General features: G+C 37.5%; 1 protein-coding gene across 2 annotated transcripts in view; it reads right to left on the bottom strand.

The window, feature by feature from the left end:
- Positions 1–24,715, bottom strand: part of HDAC9 (histone deacetylase 9) — a 472,308-nt gene that overhangs the window by 190,377 nt on the left and 257,216 nt on the right. For both annotated transcript variants that reach the window (XM_032181790.1, XM_032181791.1), the window contains exons 8-12: positions 14,738–14,869; positions 11,904–12,019; positions 5,896–6,018; positions 3,329–3,539; positions 2,737–2,954 (exon numbers count right to left, since the gene is read on the bottom strand). In XM_032181790.1, coding sequence (XP_032037681.1) covers positions 2,737–2,954; positions 3,329–3,539; positions 5,896–6,018; positions 11,904–12,019; positions 14,738–14,869 — 800 coding nt within the window. The remainder of the gene's footprint in view (positions 1–2,736; positions 2,955–3,328; positions 3,540–5,895; positions 6,019–11,903; positions 12,020–14,737; positions 14,870–24,715) is intronic.

Raw genomic sequence — 24,715 nt, 5'->3', positions numbered from 1 at the left:
TGAGTACTCCTAATTAAAACATTTTTTCAAGACTGAAAAGGAGGGAATCTGTGCAGATATGTGTTTCATTATATGGCCTATGTTCAGAACAGTGAGGAAAGAGGAGTGGAAAATAAAAACATGTATTCACCTGATACATGCTCAGACTTGTCCTAAGAAATGCAAAGATGTCTTTGCTACATGGTGTAGAACATCTCATTCTACGGTTCAGGTAAGCCTCCTTTGCAGAGTTTACGTTTGATTGTAAGAGCCACACAAAGCTGTTAGCTTAAATAACAAACAAAAAACTGCAAATAAAGGTAAGGTAAGAACAAAGTATATCCCATCCTGCTGGCGGAGTTAAAAAACCTTATGCCAGCACAGATGTTCAATCCAAACCTTTAAATTTAATGGGTTAAAAAAATATAATTTTGAATTCAGTACTTAACAGCCACTCCCTCATTTGATCATTTCTCACTTCCTTCAATAATGGCTACCATTAAATGCCAGTTTTTAAAAATCACATTTATTCTGTTAATTACGTAAGAGAACACCTGGCTTTCCATATACTTGCAGAAGACAGATGTATGATTGGAGCACGGTCATTTTCAGTGGTATTCATCAGAACGGTTCTTCTGGGAATAGTATGGTAGAAGAATCTCTTCGCTACAGACAGTAAAAAAAGTCTGATAAACCACCCACATCCTCACATAATCCACTGCTTCTGTGGATGCAGCATGATCCTATCCCTCCTTAGGTGTTTGCTGCTCTGATGAGTTACTGTGCTCCTGATGAAAGCTAGCTGCTTGGGGAGTAGAGATAAGGGAGACTGAGCTATCTGGGCAAAGGAAGTAAGCTAAAGACCCTGGGATAAAGATAAATTTCTACTACCTACATTCGCATATAGCCTATACTGTAGAGAATAAAAGCTAGGTTCATTAAGTTTTAAGAGAAGCAATTGTTTTGTCTCTTTATTACAAATACCCATGTGAGAATGAATGGGTATTTCAACTGTTTTGGGAGGGACTTGTTCTCAATATTTAGTTTCATAAAAGTTTAACAGGAAAAAAAAATGTTATTGAAACAACCATCATCACAGGCCAACCTCACTCTTTTTAGTTCTTTTCCAGTCTGAATCTTGTGAGGTGCAATGTATCCTAGTAAAATGTGACTCAAGTTAAATTTTGACATTCAGGAAAAATGGTCCTGTCCTGTAAGTCACAGTGCATATCCCCAAATGCTATGGTAGAATGTATGCAGATAAGTGTGACCTAACACAAACATGTCAATGTGGTTCTTTGCTTTGTGAAGAATGCATAAACAGTAACTGATCAGTTTGCAGTGGATACCCACAAACAGCATAAAGACTCAGTACTTTACTGGTAAAGATTCTTTTCAAACAGTTGAGGGCAGGTGAAATATTTTCAAAACCTGAGGCTACAAGATATGCCATCTTGATTAAACATATGGAATGCATACTCAAAGAAAAGCCAACTGGAGTCCTAGTTGAGTAATCAAAACACCCAAGCTGAGAGGGGTTAACATGCAAGGATCAGCTCTGAACTTTGAAGTTTTCTGGTCTTCATTTTTTCTAATTAAGACAAGATTTAATAACCAAACCACTGTACAAACTACGTACTTAAACTCTAGGTTTGTTTCTAATTTTGTTGGGAATTCTTAGTAGATTCCAAAGAATCAGTACCCCCTGGGAAGTTCACCCTTGCAAGATGGACTGACTTTTTTTTTTTTTTCTTTTCACATAGGTACAAAGACCAAATACTCTGCTTTTCATCTTTTCTTCTTTGCCACTAGCTCTTCTATATAGTTATCACATAACTTAAACAAAACAAGAGAAGTAAAGATGTGTGATATTTGAATTATTCAAGGAGCTCCAACAAACAACTTTTGGAAGGCTATGCAGTAAGTGAAGAAAAATGTTCTTCAGATAAAAGCATTTAGTTACTTGAATATCTTCATTTTAGAGCAGGGAACGGCATCACATTTGTTGTAGAAGCATTAGCCCCTGATAAATCTACCTAGATATTGCTGTACTTTGTTTATTAGTGAATGGTCCCTTTTCTTCTTTCTTTCTCCTCAGAAAAATGTGTTACTATACAGGGAAACAGGGACACAGTTCAACTTGTATCTGATATTAGTAATAGCAAATGCTTCTCTTTCTCCTTCACTGGCATTTTTTTATCATATAGCTAACAAACCATTATGTTATTCATGAATTTACATTGAAGAAGCTGATTTGATAAAAGATGATTACAAATTTATTCAGACTGTCAATATATTTCTAACACAAAAAAGATCAATTTCATCAGCTGGTTGACTTCAAATGAGTTATATATTTATTCCACATAATATTCCACAACAAATGAGCTTAAAATATGATTCAAAGGCAGCTGAACTGAATGATTTCTGAAACTGGAAATGACAAATAAAAAAAAAAAGCTGGATAGACAGCCAGTAATCTTTATGGCGTAATTTACCATTTGGCAGGAAAGCATCTGTAAATAAAACTGAAAGATGCTTTGATACCTATTTCATTGAACTGTATTCTTATTGGTGTCAACAAGCATATCAAAAGCTGAAAATGAGGACCTATATAAAAGTACACTAACTATGCATAAGCAAGGTAATCCTGCAAGAACCTGTCTATTCTCATCTACCACATGGCACTGACATCTATTATGTTCCTTATTAGTTTTCAACATTCATGTTCATTAGAAATTCCTTACTTTGGGAACTCACCTTATTCATGTGGATCTGTTGCTGGTACTGTTTCTGCTTCTCCAAAAACTGTTGATGTTGCTGCTGGATGACCAGCTGGGCCAAAGTACTTTGAGGAAGAGGAGCTGACTGGGTTCGATTCAGTGGCCTGTGACGAGGCAGTTTGTGGGCAGCTCTTATGCCGGGTGAGACTCTTTCCTTCGCTGCTAAAGGAGACTGTGGATGAAGAGGAACTGCTCCTGCAAAAGAGTGACATTTCACTCCAGTGTAAAGAAAAACAAACTACTGGTTCTAATAGAAGAGAAATCTCTCAGTAAGAAGAGTGGTGTATGTTGCAGAACTTAGCATTAGCACTGATGCAGTGGGACGTGTACCACATGCCTAGCCATGCTGGGAAGTTCAGCAGCTGCAAAAGAATGTGATGAAGTAATCATTTTCTCTTTTCTGTAATCATGGAATTCTTTCAGGCTAACGAACTCAAGCAGAATCACTAACGTGGGAAAAAAAAAATCTATGCTTTTCTCTCCCACCCTTCTACTTTTCACAACAGTCAGAATACAAACATCATTAAAAATATCTAAAATGATTGTTGTGTTGAAGCTTTGATCATTACCAGTCACAAGAAGTTTTTGCTGTCTCATTTGTTCTTTCAGTAACAGATGTTGCAAGAGAGCCTGGTGGCTGCTATTTGGCTTTCCCTCCAAAGCAACATGAGGATGAGCTGAAGAAGGAGGAATGCTCCCCCCATATTGTCCAGCCAAGGCCACTCCTTGTCTGAGCGTCTGGGTCTCTCCCTTCTGCTTTTCTTTGAATGATGATGAAGCCTGTCAAAAAACAATGACACTTGTAACTGTTTTTCATTCACCTGGCCATTTCCTGGCTATTTCCACTTGTCTTACGGTATGTTTTCTAAATGAAGAAAAAGTAGTTAAAATCCCTCTCTTACACGTTGATTCTGAGATGAAAAGGGAGGGGGAAGAAGCCTGTTAAATGTAGCACTGCAAGAAACTAAATAACTAAAGCACTTGGAAAAATTCAGTAATAAAAGCCAAAGCACAAGGAACTACTAGTCAGAACATTATTAATGAAAAGACGGGACCTATCCTTAAAATTCCTAAAGGCCTTTCCCAGCCTCGTGTAGAGGAAAAAAGGGAATCAGAGGAAATAGTTTCCATTGAGCTTGGAATAGGCAAGGCTTGGTTTTCACATAACTTTCCATCAGACAGCAAGCCAATCAGCAAAACAAAATAATTACCTGTAGTAGTGGTAAGCTATTACTTTTCCTGAAGCATTCCCTGACTCCCTGAAGGACAGCTCAAAACTTTCACCATTTGCAAAGTAAATGTGTACAGTTAAACTCTGGTCTACTGAATTATCAAGAGCTGTTGTGTGTGTGTGGCCTTTTAAAGTACCCTTATAAATTGCACAGTTATTGATTTCAAGCTTTTTGTAAACTTTGGCCGTTCAGGATTGCAAATATACTTTAGATTTCTTTGTTCCTAATAAAAATCTAGTTTTAAAAAAATGTATTTCAAGGGTAGTCAAGCTTGAGTAGTAATTTTTACAGTTAGAATAATTAACAGAAATAAGTGTGTTGAGGCTTGCTCACTTATGGTATGTCACGGTAAAATAACATCTCTCTGATAATCTGAATTTCGCATATTGTAACAAGGCAAACCAAAGTTTATACAAATTTTTTGGGGGTGTATGCTTACTTTACCCTCTGTCATTATCCTTCCCTGAAAAACGAACACCTAAATAAACTTTACATTCAATTTGCAACTATTTAGTCTGGTAACAGACATAAACAATACATGCATAAATTAACCCCTTTATTTTTTCAAATGCCAAAAGTAATATTTGGTGCAAGCTGGTAACATCAAAAGTTCTCATCATTTGAGTGAGAAAATTAAAGATGTTTTCATTTCCCTTTTCAATGTTATAAAATTTATTTGAAGCTAGTTATATTTATGTGAAATAGCTAGGAAATTTTTGATGATATAGTCTGGAAAAGTAAGCACTACTTTTCATGTTCAGTTCAAGTTTTCCATCCCTTAAAAACAATAACTTGCTTATAAATATTTCATGAAAGACTTCAAGAGCAGTGATTTAAAGCTTGCACAATTTTACACACAAAGTTCTATCTAACGTTAAAATGTTGGACTGCAATAATATGCTATTGGTGAGACATGAAATAAAATGTAAAAGCCATAAAATGACATGAAACTTTAACCTGCAACTAAGTTTAGCACTGGAATTAAGTAGTACTTCTAGTAAACCATAGTAGACTGTACATATATATGCTTTTTATATTCTGGAAATCTAGAATATTTCTGTTTTACCAATTCATGTTCTGTCAAATATGAATTGCTAGAATTTCTTCAGAATTTATACAGTGTTGTAATAGAACCATAATATACTTATATTAGAATTTTTACAGGAAATCAGGAAGGAAAAGTTTTGACCGGTAGCAAAGTTTTCAGTTATTTTACTGAGTCTCAGATTTCACCTACAGATTACTGTAACTTTGGCTAGATCTAAAGATCTTTATCCATCAACATGGATTTCCATACATATTGTATCTGTTTTCTTATACATTTCACATACTAATTTAACATTGAGCTCTAAATAAAGTTGATTGCTACAGACTGAACAAAGGGCATATGAATATAACTAGTCATTAAATGTTGTTTATATATCCACAGATTTAATTTATAATTGATAGTACACCCCTTATAAAACAAACCCACTTGCAGGAATACAGGGTTCTTCCACTACCACACTTCAGCCCAGCTTATGTTCCTGTTAGCATCTCATTATAAAAAGTTACAGGTGCTGTACTTTACCAGGTAGGAGTGATCATATAATTTGAACATTTATACTAAATTGTCTCCTCATGTTTTTCTCACCATGTCTGAAATCTGTTATCAGATTTGCAGATATAAATGCAATATATATGGCCTATATTTAGCTAAGCTCCACACTGGCACTTACTTGTGATTAAGAATGACTACTGCTTTCAAGTTGTGCCCTTAAATTTTCAGAAGTTGCCCAATGCAAAGAAAGGTCTGTCTCCTACTATCAATTGCTTATGTTACAAAATGCTAAAAAAGAGAATAGGCAGAAAGTAGGCTTTCTGGGAGCAAAAGTAGACAGTAAGGCTTTGGACTGGTCACTTACAGTGATTTGAGTTTGTACTGCTGGAAGTCCCAAGGTAATGTTGGGCAGAGAAGGGGACGTGTACAGACTCAACAAGTTCACTGATTCATCCTGAATCAAAAGGCGTTGCTGTGAAACCAGATGCTGGAATAAAGAGAAAAAAACAAAGTATGTATAATCTCGAGGCTTTTTATCTTGGCTATTTTATTCTGATTGTGCATTGATAGCCAGTTATGTATCATGCATTGGTTTGCATCCCAATGGGGTTCCAGATAAGTACTGTCCCTGTGAAAAAGCTATTGATATTTCCTTCCTTAGGAAAACAACTGAAATACATCTGGGATTATACCTTGGTTAGTAAATCAAATTCCTACTCCATCCCAGAATCTTGAGGATTCTTAGACCTTCTCTTCTCTTGTCAACTGCACTTTCACTATTAGAAATTCAGTGAATTTCACTATCAGAAATTCATTGGCTAAATTAATTCATTGGCTAAACTTCTGAATGTCTTTATCTAGCCAAACCAAAGGTGTCAAGATTATGGATGTATTAAATGTCTACATTGTTACGGTTCTTAAAGTTTTGTGGTAAGGTATGAAACGTATCCTACCTGGTTTATGTGTTAATTTACCCATATTGTGATATGAGGATGTTTCAGGCACATTATTTACTTCCATTGACATGGGAATCTTGGGTAGAAAGTGAGCCACATTGTCACATCTGATGTTTAAAAAAATATACTCTCTCTCTGCATATACACAAGAACAGTGTCCCATCATTCTCTGATGATGATGATGATGGTGAACCCTCTCACAGCCTTTATAACTCCTTTAAAGTTAAGATCTTTAACACTTGCTTTGAATCCTTGTGATATAATTTTAAAGGATGTGGAATTGCTGATATATTTTTAATTACTGTCAAGTAAAAACAGACATTCTACAAAGATCACCCTCTGTCTTTCCATTTTAGATTCATTGGGAAGAAACATAAAGTTGCATTACCGCAACAGGAATCTTTTTGATGCCTTTGCCTTTTTACTTTAACAGTCATGTTTTTCAACATGTGGTCTAGTATAGTTGCTTGAATTATATTTTCTGTTTAACTCTTGCTTCCCTCCCAGAACTTTAACACAATAAGACCTACAAAGGTCTTATTAGACTTAGGAACTCTGGCATGATATCGTCCCCAAGGGAACAACATCCTTGAAAAAGAATACCCTGTGTAACAGTATGACACAGTGACTGCTTTCTTCCCAAACAAAAAGCATATGGGACTCCAATAATAGACCACCTCCAAGAGGGATACTGCACACTCGGGCTTTGACTAAAGTAAATATAATAACTTGTCAAGCATGTTGTGGGGAGCTGTAGATTTTCCCCTGGACAAACCTGGAATATCAATTAACTCTGTAAAATACTTTGTGCTAATACAATGCAACTTCAGACCATCAATGAAAAGTGGTTAGGCACAAAAACACAGGATGTTATTGCAAAACATAACCTTCCTCATACAGTTTGTTTGGAGGTATGACCTATCACTGAGACAATAACAGTAGAAGTCTATCTCTGTAATTTTCTTTTGGTACCTAGGGAATCTCAACAGATAGCATACGAAACAAAGAAGCTTCACTTGTATATTACATTAAATCTTGGCTAACAGTGTCTTGCCTTGATAACATCCAACTTTGACTATGATTAAAACCAAATATGTCAAGACTTTGGAGATATAATTGAGGAAGACTACAATGATTTAACTGGAAAAAGAAACCCGCAGCACCTCTGATGTGCTTTTTAGAAGATCATCAAATTTGTACCCACTGCAGTATGTACACAGAGACACTTCAAAATGCATGTTTCCTTTCTGGTTTTCAGTACGCCACCATTACCTTCTACGATTTGAACTAACACAACTGTGACAGTGTTTTTGACAGTAAAACATATTCCCACACTAAGATCAGGCATGACTGTTACACAAGGCAGAATCAATCATGTTATACATGTATACCATGGGAGGTTAATGTTGAAAACAGGAACTTATTAGTTAAGACTACTTCTGTCAAATTTTTAATACCTCTAATAATCAATCATTTTAATTTTGGTAACTTTGTTTTTTTAATAGTTTCAATAAAAATTAGTCTAAATGCCAGTAAAACCTCATCTCCCAGCGTAAGTTTAGCAGCCCACCTGCATGGATTAGAGTCCAGTACATGCTGCAATACAATTACATGACCCCAGCTGCAAATTCTCTTTACACAGTTGACAATACCCTGAGATGGTGGCACAAACTGGAGTTGCCAGCAGTGTCGCTTTGCAGAACAACGGCTAAGTCATGGTCCTCCTTCTCCGTGCAGACTTGATGGTTTGGACTGGCACCCAAATTATCCCCAAAACAACTGCCTTACTTGCTCCTCCATATACATACTCTCTGGGCCCATGGATCCTGCTCCCTGATGCTTAAAATAGCCTGTCAGCCTACTTACTGTCTTTCTTAAAATAGAGGTATGATAACAAAATGTAACAGTGCAGGATGATCAACAAGTACCCATATTTAGTTATCATACTTCTATTTTGCTGCCAGTGCCTGCAGAGAAGCAGGAACACCAACTTTGTGTGTACATGTTTATATGCACATTTAGACATTAGATGGGGAAGGGGAAATGGTTTGGCTTTAATACTTGTAAATTGTGAAGCTAGACTAAGTTTTTTCATAGCTTTGAATATTCACTATTACATTCTTATTTCTTATTTTGCTAATTAGACTCTCTTCATGTACAGTTGAAACAAACCTCACCAGCTGGTCAGAAACGCAGACAATTTGCCTCTAGCCACTTGCGAAGTGTGCCATATTGAGCTGAGAATTACAAACACAGGGCTGTGGGCTTGCACAGATCAACTATACATTTACCTGCCATGTATGTCATTTATGCCTCCTGTATAAAGTGATATTCTAGAAAATGCTGCTTTCCAATGAGCAAATGAAAGAGAAAGAAAACTATCTGGAGCCCACTGACACCATGTGGAAGTCTGTCATTGACTTCAATGGCTTTTGACCAGGCTGTGTATGCCCAAAATTAATAATTTCTCGTGTCTATGGCAGGTTGTCCCTCTGAACACAAGGGACGTGGCTGTGCAGGGGATCAATCCTGCTTGCATTTCTCATGCAAGTACGATTTAGCCCCAGCACAGCAGGTGACCTGAAAATGTACAGCACGCTACATGAGACAAATAGCTACTGCGGTGAACCTTGATGCTGCTGGAGAGAAGTGGGCCTAATAAAAATAGCATTTTATTTCTAAGGCGCAATTAAAATCTTGAGTTTAACTTTCAAGTTTCATATAATGAGACCAGTGTTTTAACAAATGGTACTGAAAGTATCATTAGGGGAACTATGATAGTAAAAGATTATCTGCAAAAATGTACCGTTTGCAGTGCACCTTTATGCATTCAAAAAAATGTAAATGTCTGCTCACCAGACTGTCTGCTCCAGAGGGTAAACCATTTAGAGGTCTAGCTATTCAAATGGATATGTCAAGAAGACTTTAAAAATCTGTTTCATTACTGATAATGCTCTAATTCTGTCTATGCACTGGAGTGTAATCATTTACGGTATTGACTCATGTTTTACTGGTAAATGGCTCTGTCATAGCAACCTGTTTTTCCCCAGCAAAAAGTGTTTTATTTGCTGCCATGAAAACCACGGCTATCCACCCACTCAGATATGAGCACAACACTTACTGCAAATGTCACAACAACGATTATGAAACAACAGCAATGTGAGTCATGCAGAATTACAGCAAAACAAGTGATACTTTGGGTGATTTTGGAACACTTATCCTATTATTAGAAACTTCTGTACTTTATGTAACTGATGAAAAATGAATTAGATATATAACCTTGGAGAGCTGGCAGCTAATGCTAAGCTAGCAAAGCAATATGTAGCAGTTTGGTTGCTGTTAAACTACCAAGGAAAATCCCACTGAAAACAAAATGCACTGAAATTGAGATTTATGGAAAAATGTTAGAGCCCACAGGACCACAGTATTAACAGTCAAGTAACCAGAGAGGTAAAGAAATCCCTGACTAGATCCAGAAATGGAAGTCAGTAGTTTCAGTTTTTTAGCCCACTTCCAGCTAGCTAAGTGACTGACACATTAATTTCCAGCACATGGAAATTAACTTTAAAAGGAACTTTTTAGGCTCATTTGAAGTTTTGGATTGTGTGGAACTAAACCTACAGATGTCTGGCACAGTAATGGCAACTGATGTGCAACAAAGTTTTGTATTAATAAACAGAGTATAACTTTGTTGGTTCTTGGTACAGCCTTTCCAAATCTCCCCAGATTGCCAGTCTGACTGGGTTGTATGCTTGTCTTTATAGTAGTTCAACACTGTGGGCAAGTGTCGAGAAACTAAAACGTGCAAAGTAACAAGCACTGTAAGCCAGTCTGCGTCATTATTCCCCTTACATTTTGTAGTATTCTCAAATCAACACAAGATCCAATTGAGTAGGTTTTCCTGTTTAATACAGCATTAACATCTGTATATGCCAAACTTCTAACTACAACATTCCCAATATTAAAATATACCATTTAATTCTACAGAACTAGGATCTGATCTTATCTGAATGATGGATCTTGCTCTGCATCATTTACATTTTTTTGCAATCACATACAGAGGGGCTATGAGGCAAGACCACATGTTAGCCATCAATGCCATTTTTTTTCTTTTTGGTTACGGGCCAAAGAGAGGCTACTAATCAGTGTGCAGAGGTCACCCACCTGCCCCCTGGATCATAGTTCACACACACAATTAATTCATTATGGGGAAAAGTCACTGCTGGAGGTTGAACTGCCCATTCTTTTTTTTTTTTTTTTTTTCTTTTTTTTTTTTTTTTGAGGTGAGTGTCCTGCCACTGACCTGGAGAAATAGCTCCATTAGCTAAAACTCTGTTAAATCACGTTTTCTTATGCAATTTTTTCTAACACATTGTATAAACCAATGATTAATAGAAAATTTTACCACCAAAGCCAGAATTGCTATATGTAGGGGCACTGGACACAGGATGTTTCTGAATTTCTTTCTCTCTTAGTTGTATTAATTTATTGTCCCTTTACAATATTGCCATGGAAAGCATGACTTAGGCCTGATGTCTATGGTAAATGAGGTTTATCACAACTGATTTACCATCTGCATTCCTGTCGTTATAGGCACGTAAGTATGAAACACAATAATGAGTAGTTAAGATTCCTTCCATGTACAATCTAGCTTCACAAAAGAAGTGTCAAAGACTCCTAGCAAATCAGTTACATTGGTAAGCACTGAACAGATAAAGAAACTGAGGTACAGCAAAGGCAGATGTGAAAAAAGACTTAGTCACTTAACACTGATACTGTACCTAAACAAATCTACTTCAACAGCATCTGAACCTCGGATTGCCTTATCTCTTACGTGTTAGAGTCAGCAATGATGAAGTCAGTCTTTCACATGTGAAAGTTCTTCATTAGCATTCACCACTGTGCACTTCTTCAAATTATCCCAGAAGGTAAGCCAGATTTCCTCCCACCCACAGCAATATGAGATCCTGAAAACAGGTAAAGCATTGCTTTTTTGCCTCATCCAGGAAGAGGGCTGCAGTGACACTGTAAACACTGCAGTGATTGTTCATCTCATGTTCAACTGTTGTTACCTCATTAGTTCTTCATCCCCTTGCTCCCCAATATCTTTCCTAATATTCTGCAACACAGATGCTTCCTAATTCCTTCCATAGCCTTCTCCAACTTCTTTGGTAGCATCACAGCTGCTTTTGTTTAGGCTTCTGTTACCGAAGAGTCTCTTTATTTGCTGGCCTCCTTTCTGAACACATATCTCATATAAAACATACTTTCCTGTAAGCCTGCAGTGTCCTAGTATCTCTGATGATTATAGCTTCTGCAATTATTTTGCTTGTATGTATCATCAAACTGGAGTTTCAAATCTCTTCAACCTTGCCATCTGAGCAGTCAACTACCCAATAAAGAGAAAGAGTCTTACCTCAGCTTGAATGCTAGATGGCAAAACTGAGCTTTCACTTTCTGTTATACTGCTGGTCGGACCATTGCTTGGGGAACTGGGACCTGATCCAGGGGAGCTGCTACTGACTGAGGATTCTGGAAAACAGATGAAGCATACATGAATTCATGGTTCACACCAAAAAACACAACACTTCAATTAACTGGATACACTTAATGGCACAAGGTGTTTTCTTTTGCTGTTGAAAAATATCTACCAATTATGAATGGGCTATTTACTTACACTAAAGTTTTTTAACTCACTCTCCTTTTCCTTTGTTTGTCCTTTTACAGTGCTAACAAGGAAAAATACTCTTGGTCTTTCTCTTTCTGACCCGTCTGCTTTACAAAGGGTGAATTTAATTATTTAATCATTTTCACAAAGATGGTATGATGCTCAGTATCAGGCAAGGATAGACACACAGAACTTGTAAAGAGTGAAAAGGATATAAAGTATTTTATTTTTAATTGAGTCCTGCTTCTGTAAGAGATCAAAATGACAGAGATAGTAGGCTTGCAAAGGTCATGATAACATACCATCAATTCATGAGGCCTACTGCCATCCCCTTAGTATTTAAAAAGGGTGCTGTTGTAGCCAAATTTTTACATATGCAAGTAATAATGACAGAATATACACCACTTTCACTGCATCTTTAGTACAAATACGAAGGAATATTTACCACATACAATAATCTTAAAATGGCATTTTAAAGGCTATATGTTATCTTGATTTAATATTTCCCAAGTTCTTTTAAAGATAACGGGGAAGAGTCTAATTGTGTGTTGCTGCATTCAGTCATTCTAATCCTATACTGATATAAATGAAAGTTCTGCACATGGGAACAACTAACAAGGATAAAGATGAAAGAATGTGGCATTAGTAGAGATAAGGCTATTTCAGGTGATAACCTTCAAATGCAAATCTTCAGGAAGTTAAAATAATGAACAACTAAGTGTGGCAGTAAATATTCTATGGCCACTTCTTTGCTTCTTTGCTCTTTCTCAGTTAACTTGCAAAAATACATCCTCATTTTGACCAAAAGTAACAGGAGATTTCCTGGTAGTTTCTTGGACCTGTTGCTGTTTCTTGCTAAAGCTGATTTCAATTTACTGAAGTGAATCAGTACCAAGCTACAGTAGCTGGTAAGGTAAAGTTCTTTCCCTGTTTTCTCACTACTTTTCATAGAGCAGTAGAAACTTTTTTTCTTTTCTCAGTTTTTGAATAATTATAATAGTTCTTTTATATAAATAAAGGGCTACTTTTAGTTAAAAGAATTTTAAAAAGGAGAAAAAAGCTTCAGGCAAATGCTGCATCAGGGAAGCTCTGTTTATGAAAGGTAAAAAGTGTCATATAACAGATATTGTTAATTACAATTACAATCTGTAATGCTGAGAATTATTGTCAGATCCAGAAAGAGAATACTTTTTTTTTTTTCCCTCCAGGTTTCTGTTTTGTCGATGGCTGCAGGAAAAGAATATTCTGGGTAAAACATTTTACTTTATACTTTTCTTGCAAGTGTACAAAATATAAAGAAATCATCTAAAATCACCTTTCATTATAAGGTAGTGGAGATCAAGAAGCTCATAACAGCATCAGCAAATGGAAATAGTACATTAGTTGTAAAAATTCTAATGAATAAGAATTTCATTTATGAGGACATCGAAGTGAATTCATTCATTATGCTTTATACTTCCTTCTTGTTGTGTCATAATTCTGATATACTAAATGAATTAAGTCACGTTTGACAGTTCAGAAACATTTCATTGTATAAGCATACAGCCTGATTGTAGTAACACTTGAACAAGCCATGAAGGTACCAAATACTAATGTGAAGTCAAAGTAAGAAACCTCAAATGTTCTTCTCTTTCAAATCAACAATTAAGGTCTTGACTCATTCTAGTCCTGAGCACCAAAATGAGAGAATTTTAGACTGTTTAGCAGCTGGGGTGCAATTCTGCAAAATAATATATGTTACGAAGTTATGACTCTATAATGTCAAACAGGTGAAAGAAAGCCTTGGCATCCACTGTCAAGGGTAGGAAAAATATTGAAAGAAATACTACTTGATGACAAATTTTTATTTTGCTTTTTTTCCCTCTATCCCTTTATATTCAGAATCCTGTATCTTTACACGCTAAAAGTTTCCTTTCAATTACCAAGAATACTATCAGCTGTGGCCAAAAATACGTCACTCAGTATTTAAACATTTCAACTTGTGCTACTGAAAAAATAGCTTAGTGAGCCCTTACATCAAAATGAACTGATTGACATTTTCAAGCAAGAGAAACCAGCAGGATAGGACCAAACACAAGATTCCAAAACGGTCTGTGATTAACCTAAGTAACATCAGACAGGTGTGTTTGTGCCTGCTAGTAGCATCTACATTTTCCACAGGAGACAAGAAGTGGGACATGCAAAACTCCAAATGCTCTCCATGTACAGAAGACACAAATTAGGGGAAGATGCTATTGTTTTCTCATTTAATATCCCATACCATCAACAGTTTACCGATTATTTGTTCTACCTGTTTCCCAAGCACTGTTTTCCAAACTGGCTGGAAAGGATGGCTTTCAAATGGACAATGTCTTTTCAGTAAGTGGTAGAAAGCTGAAGATTACAAGTTATTCATACATAGCAATTTCTTTAATATGCTTTTCTTGTCAGCAGCAGGAAAGATTAAAAGAAAAAAAAAAAAAAGACGATGCATACTTTTGTTTAGTAAACAATTTAAATTCCAATATACCACTTTTAGGAGTATTTTATATATGCCTACAAGCAGTCACAGTTATGACATAATTTCTCTATTCTGACATTACCTGTCACCTCAAAGAGTCGCTTCTTGAATGAACTGACAACGTTTCCATCCTTTCTCCTGAGTAAAGGACTGCTTCTCCTTTCCGTCACCTTTTGTTTTAACCTTGAACGTACCTTCAAATTGGGCTCTGAGGCTGCAGATGAAGAGAAGAAAATGAATGATTATAAAACAAATTATTACTTTACCCAGACACCATTGGCATTCCCTATAGGACCTCATCTGGTCCAAGGAGAGCTCAGAGGCAGAGATTTTACTGCCCATTATCTCCAGTCATTCTGCTGATCCTCATACAACTCCATCTCAGGCTGAAGGCTCAGAAAGAGAGGAAAGAGGCCAAAAAGGTTTGAATTCCAGTATTGTTACCACTTTCAACTTCACCTCCATTTTGCCCACCCCTAGTCCTCTCTTCCAAAACAAGTTCAAAATAAACATGTATTGATGAGAATGCCTCTATTTCCCACCTGCCTATGAGACAACAGCAGAGAAGAGAGGAGAGAATTGTATTTTTATGTCATTTCTTTAACATCCTTAACATTAAAGCAAAATAACAATAAAATAAAATAAAATAAAATAAAATAAAATAAAATAAAATAAAATAAAATAAAATAAAATAAAATAAAATAAAATAAAATAAAATAAAATAAAATAAAATAAAGCCTGTATTTAACATGTAGTTTATGCAGTAAATTCTGATTTCTTCTCTTTTCTGCCTCTAAACATTTTTGATTCCTCATATATTCATGCATTTAAGGCACAGACACTAAGCTATTAAAGCAAAATATTTCAGTGGATATGCTGAAAAAGGCAGAAAAGAATTTTAATTATAACACATTGAATTAACTTCTTTTCCTCCCTAAAGAACTAGCCATTACTTTTTTTCTCATTCCATTTCAACTCTAAAGTTACCCATTAATTATCATTAATATCATTAGTATTAATTAGAGATGACTGAAACTTGTGTTCTACACCATTTTAATCTCTCTTGAAGGTGAAAACTTGGATGGAAATACACCTTGGAACTTGGAACATTATAATTGGATTATGGCCTGATGACAGAAATAGAAAGAAACCTCCACTGCTGCCTTTTGATTTCTGTTAGAAATATAAATTATGACAAGACTTGCTGGCAGAACATTTCTTGGTCAGCAATTTTAGGCCCAGATCTTCAATGTTTTCTCAGTAACACACCAAACAACTAGATTTATTACAGTGTCCTAGGAACATTTACACAGAAAAGCATACGGTCTGAAAATGAAGAAGTAGGATTGCTTCCCAGAAAACCTAGGATTACATTTAATGCACCTTGGGCAGGTTCCACCTTTGTTTCCCAAATGGACACAGTCTTTACATGCTGAGACCAGAGATGAAGTTCAGCTATGCTTCTTATTTTGTGATATTTTTAGCATGATGTTTCATGTACTCATTTATCTGTTCTTATAAGTAAACCCTCTATCAAACAGACTGCTAAGAGCTAGTGAAAGATAATTGTGGAATAGACTTTGTTTGTGTTTCCCCTTCTGGAACTGAGGCTTGGCTAAGCAGTATCTCAAAACAAAGAGAGCTGAAACTGGAATCAGTTCTCTCTCCTATGCACCAACATAAATTCAGCCCCAAAGAAGGCGCAGGAGTTAGCAGAAAAACTAAATAAATGAAATCTTCACTCAATTCAACATTTTACCGCTTGTCATTCTGGGACAGGAACTCACAGAATCACAGAACTTCTAGGTTGGAAGAGACCTCAAGATCATCGAGTCCAACCTCTGACCTAACACTAACAGTCCCCACTAAACCATATTGCTAAGCTCTACATCTAAACGTCTTTTAAAGACCTTCAGGGATGGTGACTCCACCATTTCCCTGGGCAGCCCGTTCCAATGCCTCACAACCCTCTCAGTAAGGAAGTTCTTCCTAACATCCAACCTAAAACTCCCCTGGCGCAACTTCAGCCCATTCCCCCTCGTCCTGTCCCCAGGCACATGGGAGAATAGACAAACCCTCACCTCGCTACAGCCTCCTTTAAGGTATCTGTAGAGAGCAATAAGGTTGCCCCTGAGCCTCCTTTTCTCCAGGCTGAACAAGCCCAGCTCCCTCAGCCACTCCTCGTAGGACTTGTTCTCCATACCCCTCACCAGCTTTGTCGCCCTTCTCTGGACTCGCTCAAGCACCTTGATGTCCTTCTTGTAGCGAGGGGCCCAAAACTGAACACAGTACCCGAGGTGCGGCCTCATCAGAGACGAGTACAGGGGGACAATCACTTCCCTAGCCCTGCTGGCCATGCTGCTTCTTATGCAAGCCAGGATGCTGTTGGCCTTCTTGGCCACCTGAGCACACTGCTGGCTCATATTCAGCCAACTATCAACCAATATTCCCAGGTCCTTCTCCACCTGGCAGCTTTCCAACCAATCCTCTCCCAGTCTGTAGCTCTGCTTGGGGTTATTGCGCCCCAGGTGCAGGACCCGGCACTTGGCCTTGTTGAACTTCATACAGTTGACCTCAGCCCATCGGTCCAGCCTATCCAGATCCTCCTGCAGAGCCTTCCTACCCTCGAGCAGATTGACACACGCACCTAACTTGGTGTCATCTGCAAACTTACTGAGGGTGCACTCAATGCCCTCGTCCAGATTATTGATGAAGATATTAAAGAGGACCAGCCCCAGCACCAAGCCCTGGGGAATGCCACTAGTGACTGGCCTCCAACTGGATTTGACTCCATTCACCATGACTCTTTGGGCCCGGATATCCAGCCAGTTTCTAACCCAACGAAGCGTACGCCAGTCCAAGCCACAAGCAGACAGTTTCTAGAGGAGAATGCTGTGGGAAACAGTGTCAAAAGCCTTGCTGAAGTCAAGGTAGACCACATCCACAGCCTTTCCCTCATCCACCCAGTGCGTCACTTTGTCATAGAAGGAGATCAGGTTCGTTAAGCAGGACCTGTCTTTCATAAACCCATGCTGACTGGGCCTGATCGCCTGCTTGCCCTGCAAGTGCCGCGTGATGACACTCAAGATAATCTGCTCCATGAGCTTCCCTAGCACTGAAGTCAAACTGACAGGCCTATAGTTCCCCGGGTCTGCCCTCAGGCCCTTCTTGTAGATAGGCATCATGTTTGCAAGCCACCAGTCAACTGGGACCTAAAACTCAAACGTATGCTTCTAATTCCAATCCTTGCCCAGCATGTAAGATCATGAGTTTGTTTCCTGCTGTCCCGCTCATTCCCTCAGTGATGAGGACATGAGAAATGTTCATGTGGGACCAAAAGGAACTGCACCTCTGCCAGAGTGCTGCTGTGACCTGCAGTTCCCACAGCCACTTGCTCCCTTCACCAGATACTCTGTCACTCTTGGCCAGCTCTCCCTTTAAATATCTTATGAATTGAATACATTTCAGACAAAGATACATAGGCTAGAAAAATCATGGAAATCTTTAATAATAAAAACATTAACAAGAAATCTTGATTTTATCTGTTACTACCATAATTAAGACCAATGGTTCTTGTACCAGAGACTTGTTTGCTAAGACACCATTTGGTATTAAACTGAAAATATAACAGTGGGCTAAGTTTACACTACATGCTTTCATCACAGGTCTCATCCAAGTATGATGACATTTTAAGAAAAGGTGCTGACCCCACTTGCACTTATGGTTATTTTCATTTGTACTATTCCACAGTCTTAATATTTAGAAAATATTTCTATATCCATGCCAGAGTAATATACAAACCCTCTGCAACATTTACTGGGGAGGTAATCCACTCACACATGAATGTTTCATGGTGATTGCCTTTGTGTTTTTACCACACTCCCATCATAATTCTGCATCCCAATCAATAATAGGAATAAGAGGAAGCAGACTTTGTTCTCAGTGTCTGAATTTATGAGGCAGCTGAGAAGACAGACTTTGTATGAAATATGACATATTATTTTAAAGTGGAAATAACCAATCTTAAAGTGAAAATGTATGAAGAGTGACTTTTAAATTATACAATAGACCTTCCAAGACAAAGCTAAGGGTTAAGGATTGTGTGCTTCAAATGGGAGCCAGTCTCCCATGAGAAACTGCCAGCTGCTAAGACAGTACCAGCTAGGACTCAAGGGCTGGCAATAAGTATTCAGATTTCAGTGTGCTCAGTATATGTAACCAATTTGAGAATGTCTGGACAAAGTGTAGAACTGGAAATTGGGTTCTTGATATCTGTCAGTGGCTGGGCCATTGGCTTGGTGTATGCACGTAGAGACGACTAGACCATCATGCCCTACTGAAGCTGAAGCAAGCTATTGCTGGCTGCAATGGGTACCGATCACTACAGCAATCCTATGTGCTTCAGTGTGTTCCTACATCCTACTGTAATAACACATCTATAATTGTCAACTCTCTGATGATTGCTAAAAACACAAAATTAAGTATTTTAAGCCTCAAGAATATAGCTATGGATAAAAAATATAAAGATACACATATGTGTATACATGTATACATATACTAGCCCAAAGCTTATACATGAGATTATTTCTAAATGACTAATCCTTTTAAATCTGAAATGCAAACAAGCGAGCGAAGTGAAAAAATATATATTTAAAAAAATTAAAAAACATTTTAAAAACAAATTTTAAAAGTGTATTTTAAACATTTTTTTAATTTAATTTTTCCCCTAATATTTGCAAGGCACTTGGAAAGACTTAGCTGTGAATGCTGAATAATAATAATTAAACTGACTTATGTTTTAAATGACTATTTGGTTTGATACTTGAACTCATAGTTCTTAGAACTGGTCTTCAGAGGGAACTGTTTAAAATAACTTACTTGCATTAGCCACCCCATGTGTATTTCTACTGCACGTATTAGCACCTTTGCTCAGTTTAATTAATCCATTGTCAAAGCTGACTATGTTCATCACCCAAAGGCATTCTCAGTGTAGAACAGGAGTGTCACAAGGGGAGCCAGCACCAAATAACTTCTGAGGCTTAAACTTTACTCACCAGTTTGCCACAGAACAGCTTCCTCAGGGAGATACAAGCCCTTAAGCCCTAAAGAATTAACTTTTTTTTTTTTTTCCCCCTCCATTAATACCACAAAATCATTGAAAAGCCCTTCATGAAGTCTATGACTTTATGTGGTAATAGGACCTCTCTGAAGTGCTAGAGGTGCTGAAGGCAGTGGGGTTTGTTGGGTTAGATTTCTGCCACTACAGTGGTAGAAAACCAAGAAGACAGAACGCCAGAGATGAGAGAAAAATGGGAGCACACAGCTGGGAGCGGGGCAGGTGGGGAAAACAGGGCTGTACCTTCTATGGCCATAGGCCAATAGATTGGGCCACTTATCTAAAATCCTGCTAAAAGCCAGCATACATCTGATGTAGGTCTAATTGGCCATTATTAGCCTAACCTCTTCACTCTGCAAATCTTTGCACTTCTACTACATTTAGCATTTTGGGACAACTAATAATTTGTTCCCACTTTGGGAAAGGAAAAATATATTAATTGAGAGTGTTTTGTAGGAAAGCAAACAAAACAATACAGTGATTTTCTCTGAGGGTTGCCAAAGCCCATCTCATGGACTTGATGGAAATCAGCTGATATCCATTTGAGTGATTCACTCATGTGGATTTCAAGAAAGACAAGCCTGAGAACGACTTAGTTTATGCAACTCTGTAGCACAATTTGGAATAATAAGATGTGACAGTAATATGGCTTGTTCAGAGTTTCTTTACTATTACATGGCTTAACATCTCTTTTTAGTGCTAGTAATAATGAATCGATATTTCTCTTTAAATGACTTCAAGTGGACAACAGCTATGAAAGATACAGAAAGTATCAAACAACAACAGAAGATATAGGCAATACAAGAATCAATTACCTAACTCCTTGTCATGCATGACTTGTAGTTATATCTACAGAACTAATAATTTTGATAATTCTTCCTAGGTGAAGATGAAAGATAGCATCTTCATGATTTTTGTCATTTTTTATGGTGGCTTGAAATAGCAGAAAATAAGTATTTCCATTTTAACTGTTTTGTTAAAATGGAAAATATACAGGCTCCTGTATGGCCACATACTAATTTAATTACAACAACCATCATTGCTCAGGTGAAAGAAAACTATTATCTCCTGAGTAACATGATACTGAAACACAAGCATGAGAGATATGAAAATGATTCAGTATAGTCATTATGTCATATACTGCACTTTGCTTAATATTAGCAATTTGCAGATACTAGCATTAAAGAATACAGCCTGGGGCTAGGGTGCTCCCAGACAAGCTGAGGTTTTCTTTTTTAACGGGGCTTTGCTTCACCATTGTATTTTTTGTTGTTGTTGTTTTTTGTTTGTTTGCTTAATTAAATAAACACAACACACACATATTTAAGAACAAGCAATAAAAATCCTTTCTGTGCTTGGGGAGAACACATATATATATGAAGGGAATGTGAAAGATAATAACATGCTACTTTCTGATGGTTCCAGGAACACAGTACTACTTTTGTATCAGAAAAGCGTGTGCCAACTTCAAATCAGCATTTAATGAACCCAGGCAGGAAATGGGGGATGGGAGAGGGTGTATAGTGAGCAGGTCCTCATCTTAGTTGAAAGCCATATATAGGAAACCTGAAGAACAGAAAGTGAGCTTTTGTCCAGGCTTCCAAAAGCTCTAAAGTGAAAGCATTTCCTTTTCTTAGCTGGTAGGCTGGCTTGAAAAAGCTGTGGGGCAGTTGAGGTAAATGATACTAAATTTGGCTACAAAGAGTTCAACCACAGCACAAGCAGCGTCAAAATTCCCATTTTACTTGAGAAAGATGAATTGTTCCCTATTGCCCAGGCTCCAACTGTTATCACTAAGATCATTTGGAAACAATAACACTGACTTCTCTAAAGTATTTAAGTCAACAGAAACAACTATGAAACAAATACTTCATGATTTTGAAGTAATTCTAGCTCTTCACTGGTATTCTCTGTATCTTTAGTTATCATTTTTAAGGTGTGAAGGGTCATATATTAAATTGATTCAAATATATTCTGTGCTATACTTCATGCAGAAGTTATCCCTGGCTTTTTCCTGCCTTATATCTACCAAGTGCCAGTAAAGGAATACTGTCAAGAAATCTTTCCTTTCCCCTTTCCCTTTCCTCTCCCCTCCCCTCTCCTCTTTTATGCTATTCTGTTAGAGACCCATGCACAGATGAACATTATGTACTTTACAACACACAACCATGACAAGTCTGTGCCTGAGAAAACTTAAAGTGTAAATTACAGAAGAAAAAAAAAAGGATTGTGTATGGGTATAGATCTTTGGAGGTACAAGAGAAAATAATGAGATGATACTGGTTAGCATGATGACTGGCATTGCCAGCATACCAGTGGCTTAACCTTTGTCAAGATTCTTTCTAGCACTGAGACAAATGAGAATTTTCTAGAAGATGCTGAATGTGAATAATGAAATAAATTTGAGATCTCTGTGGTGATTTCCTTTTAAGCAGGAGGAGCAGAATGGGAGAAAACATACTGTGAAAGTATCTTTATTTTGTGGGTTCACTGCATAACAGAATGGGTTCCTTGTTCATACTATGGGTTCCCCTTCACCATGGTAATATACACCAATAACAAAGCAGCCTGCCTTTCTGTGCTGTGCCAGGGCCTGGAGATCAAGGAAGAAGTCAAATCCCCTTCACTACTGCAGCAAGAACAGCCAAAGAGGCATATCTAAGTTCCTAAGATCTTAGTCTGAGAGCAGCGGGTTAGTGAGAAATTTCTCAGTTTCCCCATCAGTGATATAGGCACTGTGAAAGGCACAAGAAACTTTTCATGACATCAGAAAGGCTAAATGAGGAGATAGTCTGGGCTTCATCACCAAAACTATGAATGCAAGCAATTTCAGACAGAAAGCTGGAGAGGGAGAGAACACAGGTGAGGGACCAAAATTGCTTCCAGCTTCCCTAGCTGCTCTGTGGAGAGCTGTGAATGAGTTTGTCCTTCTGAGGGCCCTGATGGTCTCCCAGCCTTTCCCCTGCACCACGTGATTCTAGCAGACATGTAAATGTTCTCTGTTCTGCATGGAGTTTCAGACATGTGCTCTGACTTCCCGTAGGCAGCCACAGACTGTTTCAACCACCTCCACATGGCTGAATATATTAGACATAGGCAAGATGAGCAGTGACTTTTTGTTTTCTACATGACCGACTGACTTTTGCTGTAGGAAGCCACATTCCAGTACAAAACAATACCAGACAATAAACACATAGGGCATTCTTCTCTAGGAGTGGATTGTGAGATACCAGTCTGTAGTATAGTTTTCTAGACTCAATGGCTTCTAAATTCTGGTCATTTAAAAACACATTTCTGAAAGAGCTTTAAATTAGATTCATGAGACAAAAAGCCATTTACATAACCTCTCTAAAGCTCTTCCAAGAGCTACATGGACCTGACCGCTGGGTGGTCCCAACCGCAAGTGCACCAGATACAGAGGTATAGGACGGAGACACTTTGTTTTTCTGGCTTGCATCACCTAATGTGTTTTCAGCCTATACAGAAACTGTTTCCTGTACAACCATTTGCTTTAAGGGGAATGTTGGTCATATGTGAAACCCTTTAGTCCTTTGCTTTATTTTACTTTTGTAAAAGGTAGAACACTTTATTTATTCAGACTAAGTTAAATATCCATTCCCCAAATAAAAAAACAGCTTCAGTGAAACACATGGTAAAACAGCTAATTAGATTAGAGGGGATCTCTTGACTCTTCAGCTCTCTTCAGGCTAAGGAAGCCAATTTAACGAGATTAGCAATTTTTCATTGATTTCCTAAAGAAGGTTCAAAAATGCAATATACCCTGAAGCCATTTTGAATATCTAACTTTTCCTTCTTATTCACTGTAGTATTTATGGAAACAGAAAATTGCTGTTTCATTATCCATACAAACAAGAATTATCTTTCTAGTAATGCTTTATTGAGTTAGGTGTAGGAATTAGAGCTGGATGCATTTAGCCATTTAGCATTTAGCTCATTTGAACACCCAGATTTAGTTATGTATGATCAGCAGTCCTGCTGGTTCGGTCTTGATTATTGGGATTATCAAATCCAGTTGATTATTCTTGCCTCCACTTCTGACCATATACACCTGCAAATATTGCAAATTGCACTCTTCATCCTAAATCCTCCTCTGAGGATCAAACCTCTAATTCTTCCGAAGGAAAAATTACTTTCTCCAGTGAAGAAGTGTCAGAAATAATCCTCTAAGTGTAACAGTCCAGACTTTTACAGGACCACAGTTTGACCCCTAGATACTAGATGAATGATGTATTTCTTATAAAATAATTATGTTCACTACTAAGTTGTTCCCCAGGCCCCATTTAAAAAAAAAAAAAAAAAAAAAAAAAAAGTTAATAGGGTGATTAAATCCCACGGACTTAAATCTATGAAAATATCCATCAGTGATAGCTCAGTGATGGCAGATAGAGAGTGTAATGTAATATTTTGTCAGCCTTCAGAAATTCCTGATTAAGCCCCATCATCTTCTCCCCTACATGTATTTTCAGAGGACACCAATTTCATCCATAGATAAGAGTGGGACAGGACTAGATTGCTGAAGCATACTCTTAAGGGTTGTCCAAAGGCAGAGCAGAGTATCAGCAGAGGGACTCTGCTACAACAGTACTGGATGCCAAGATAATGACAGCACCAAAAGGCAGTGCATATTGTTTTCCTAACAGATGAAAACTCTGGCCACATTCAGCTCAAAGGTAGGAAGGCACAACTACACTGAAGACAAATGAAGCTAAATTTGGCCCAAAAGTTGTCTGGAGTTTAAAAGCATGTTTGTCTAGCTTCTGCAAGCAAAGCTGACTTTGTGAAACCATGTCTCCAAAAAAAAACCCACCTGTTTAAAATCTTAATTAGACATTGATATTGCACCTTAACAATGAAACTGCATTAAAACAAGTTTACTTTTAGATAAGTTCTTTATGCTCTGGGATATAATTCCAGTCCCCTACA

The sequence above is a fragment of the Aythya fuligula genome, chromosome 2, assembly GCF_009819795.1.
Source record: "Aythya fuligula isolate bAytFul2 chromosome 2, bAytFul2.pri, whole genome shotgun sequence".
Taxonomy (NCBI): Eukaryota; Metazoa; Chordata; class Aves; order Anseriformes; family Anatidae; genus Aythya; species Aythya fuligula.
The sequence above is the reverse complement of the archived record's forward strand: the minus strand, read 5'-3'. Positions and strand labels throughout refer to the sequence as shown.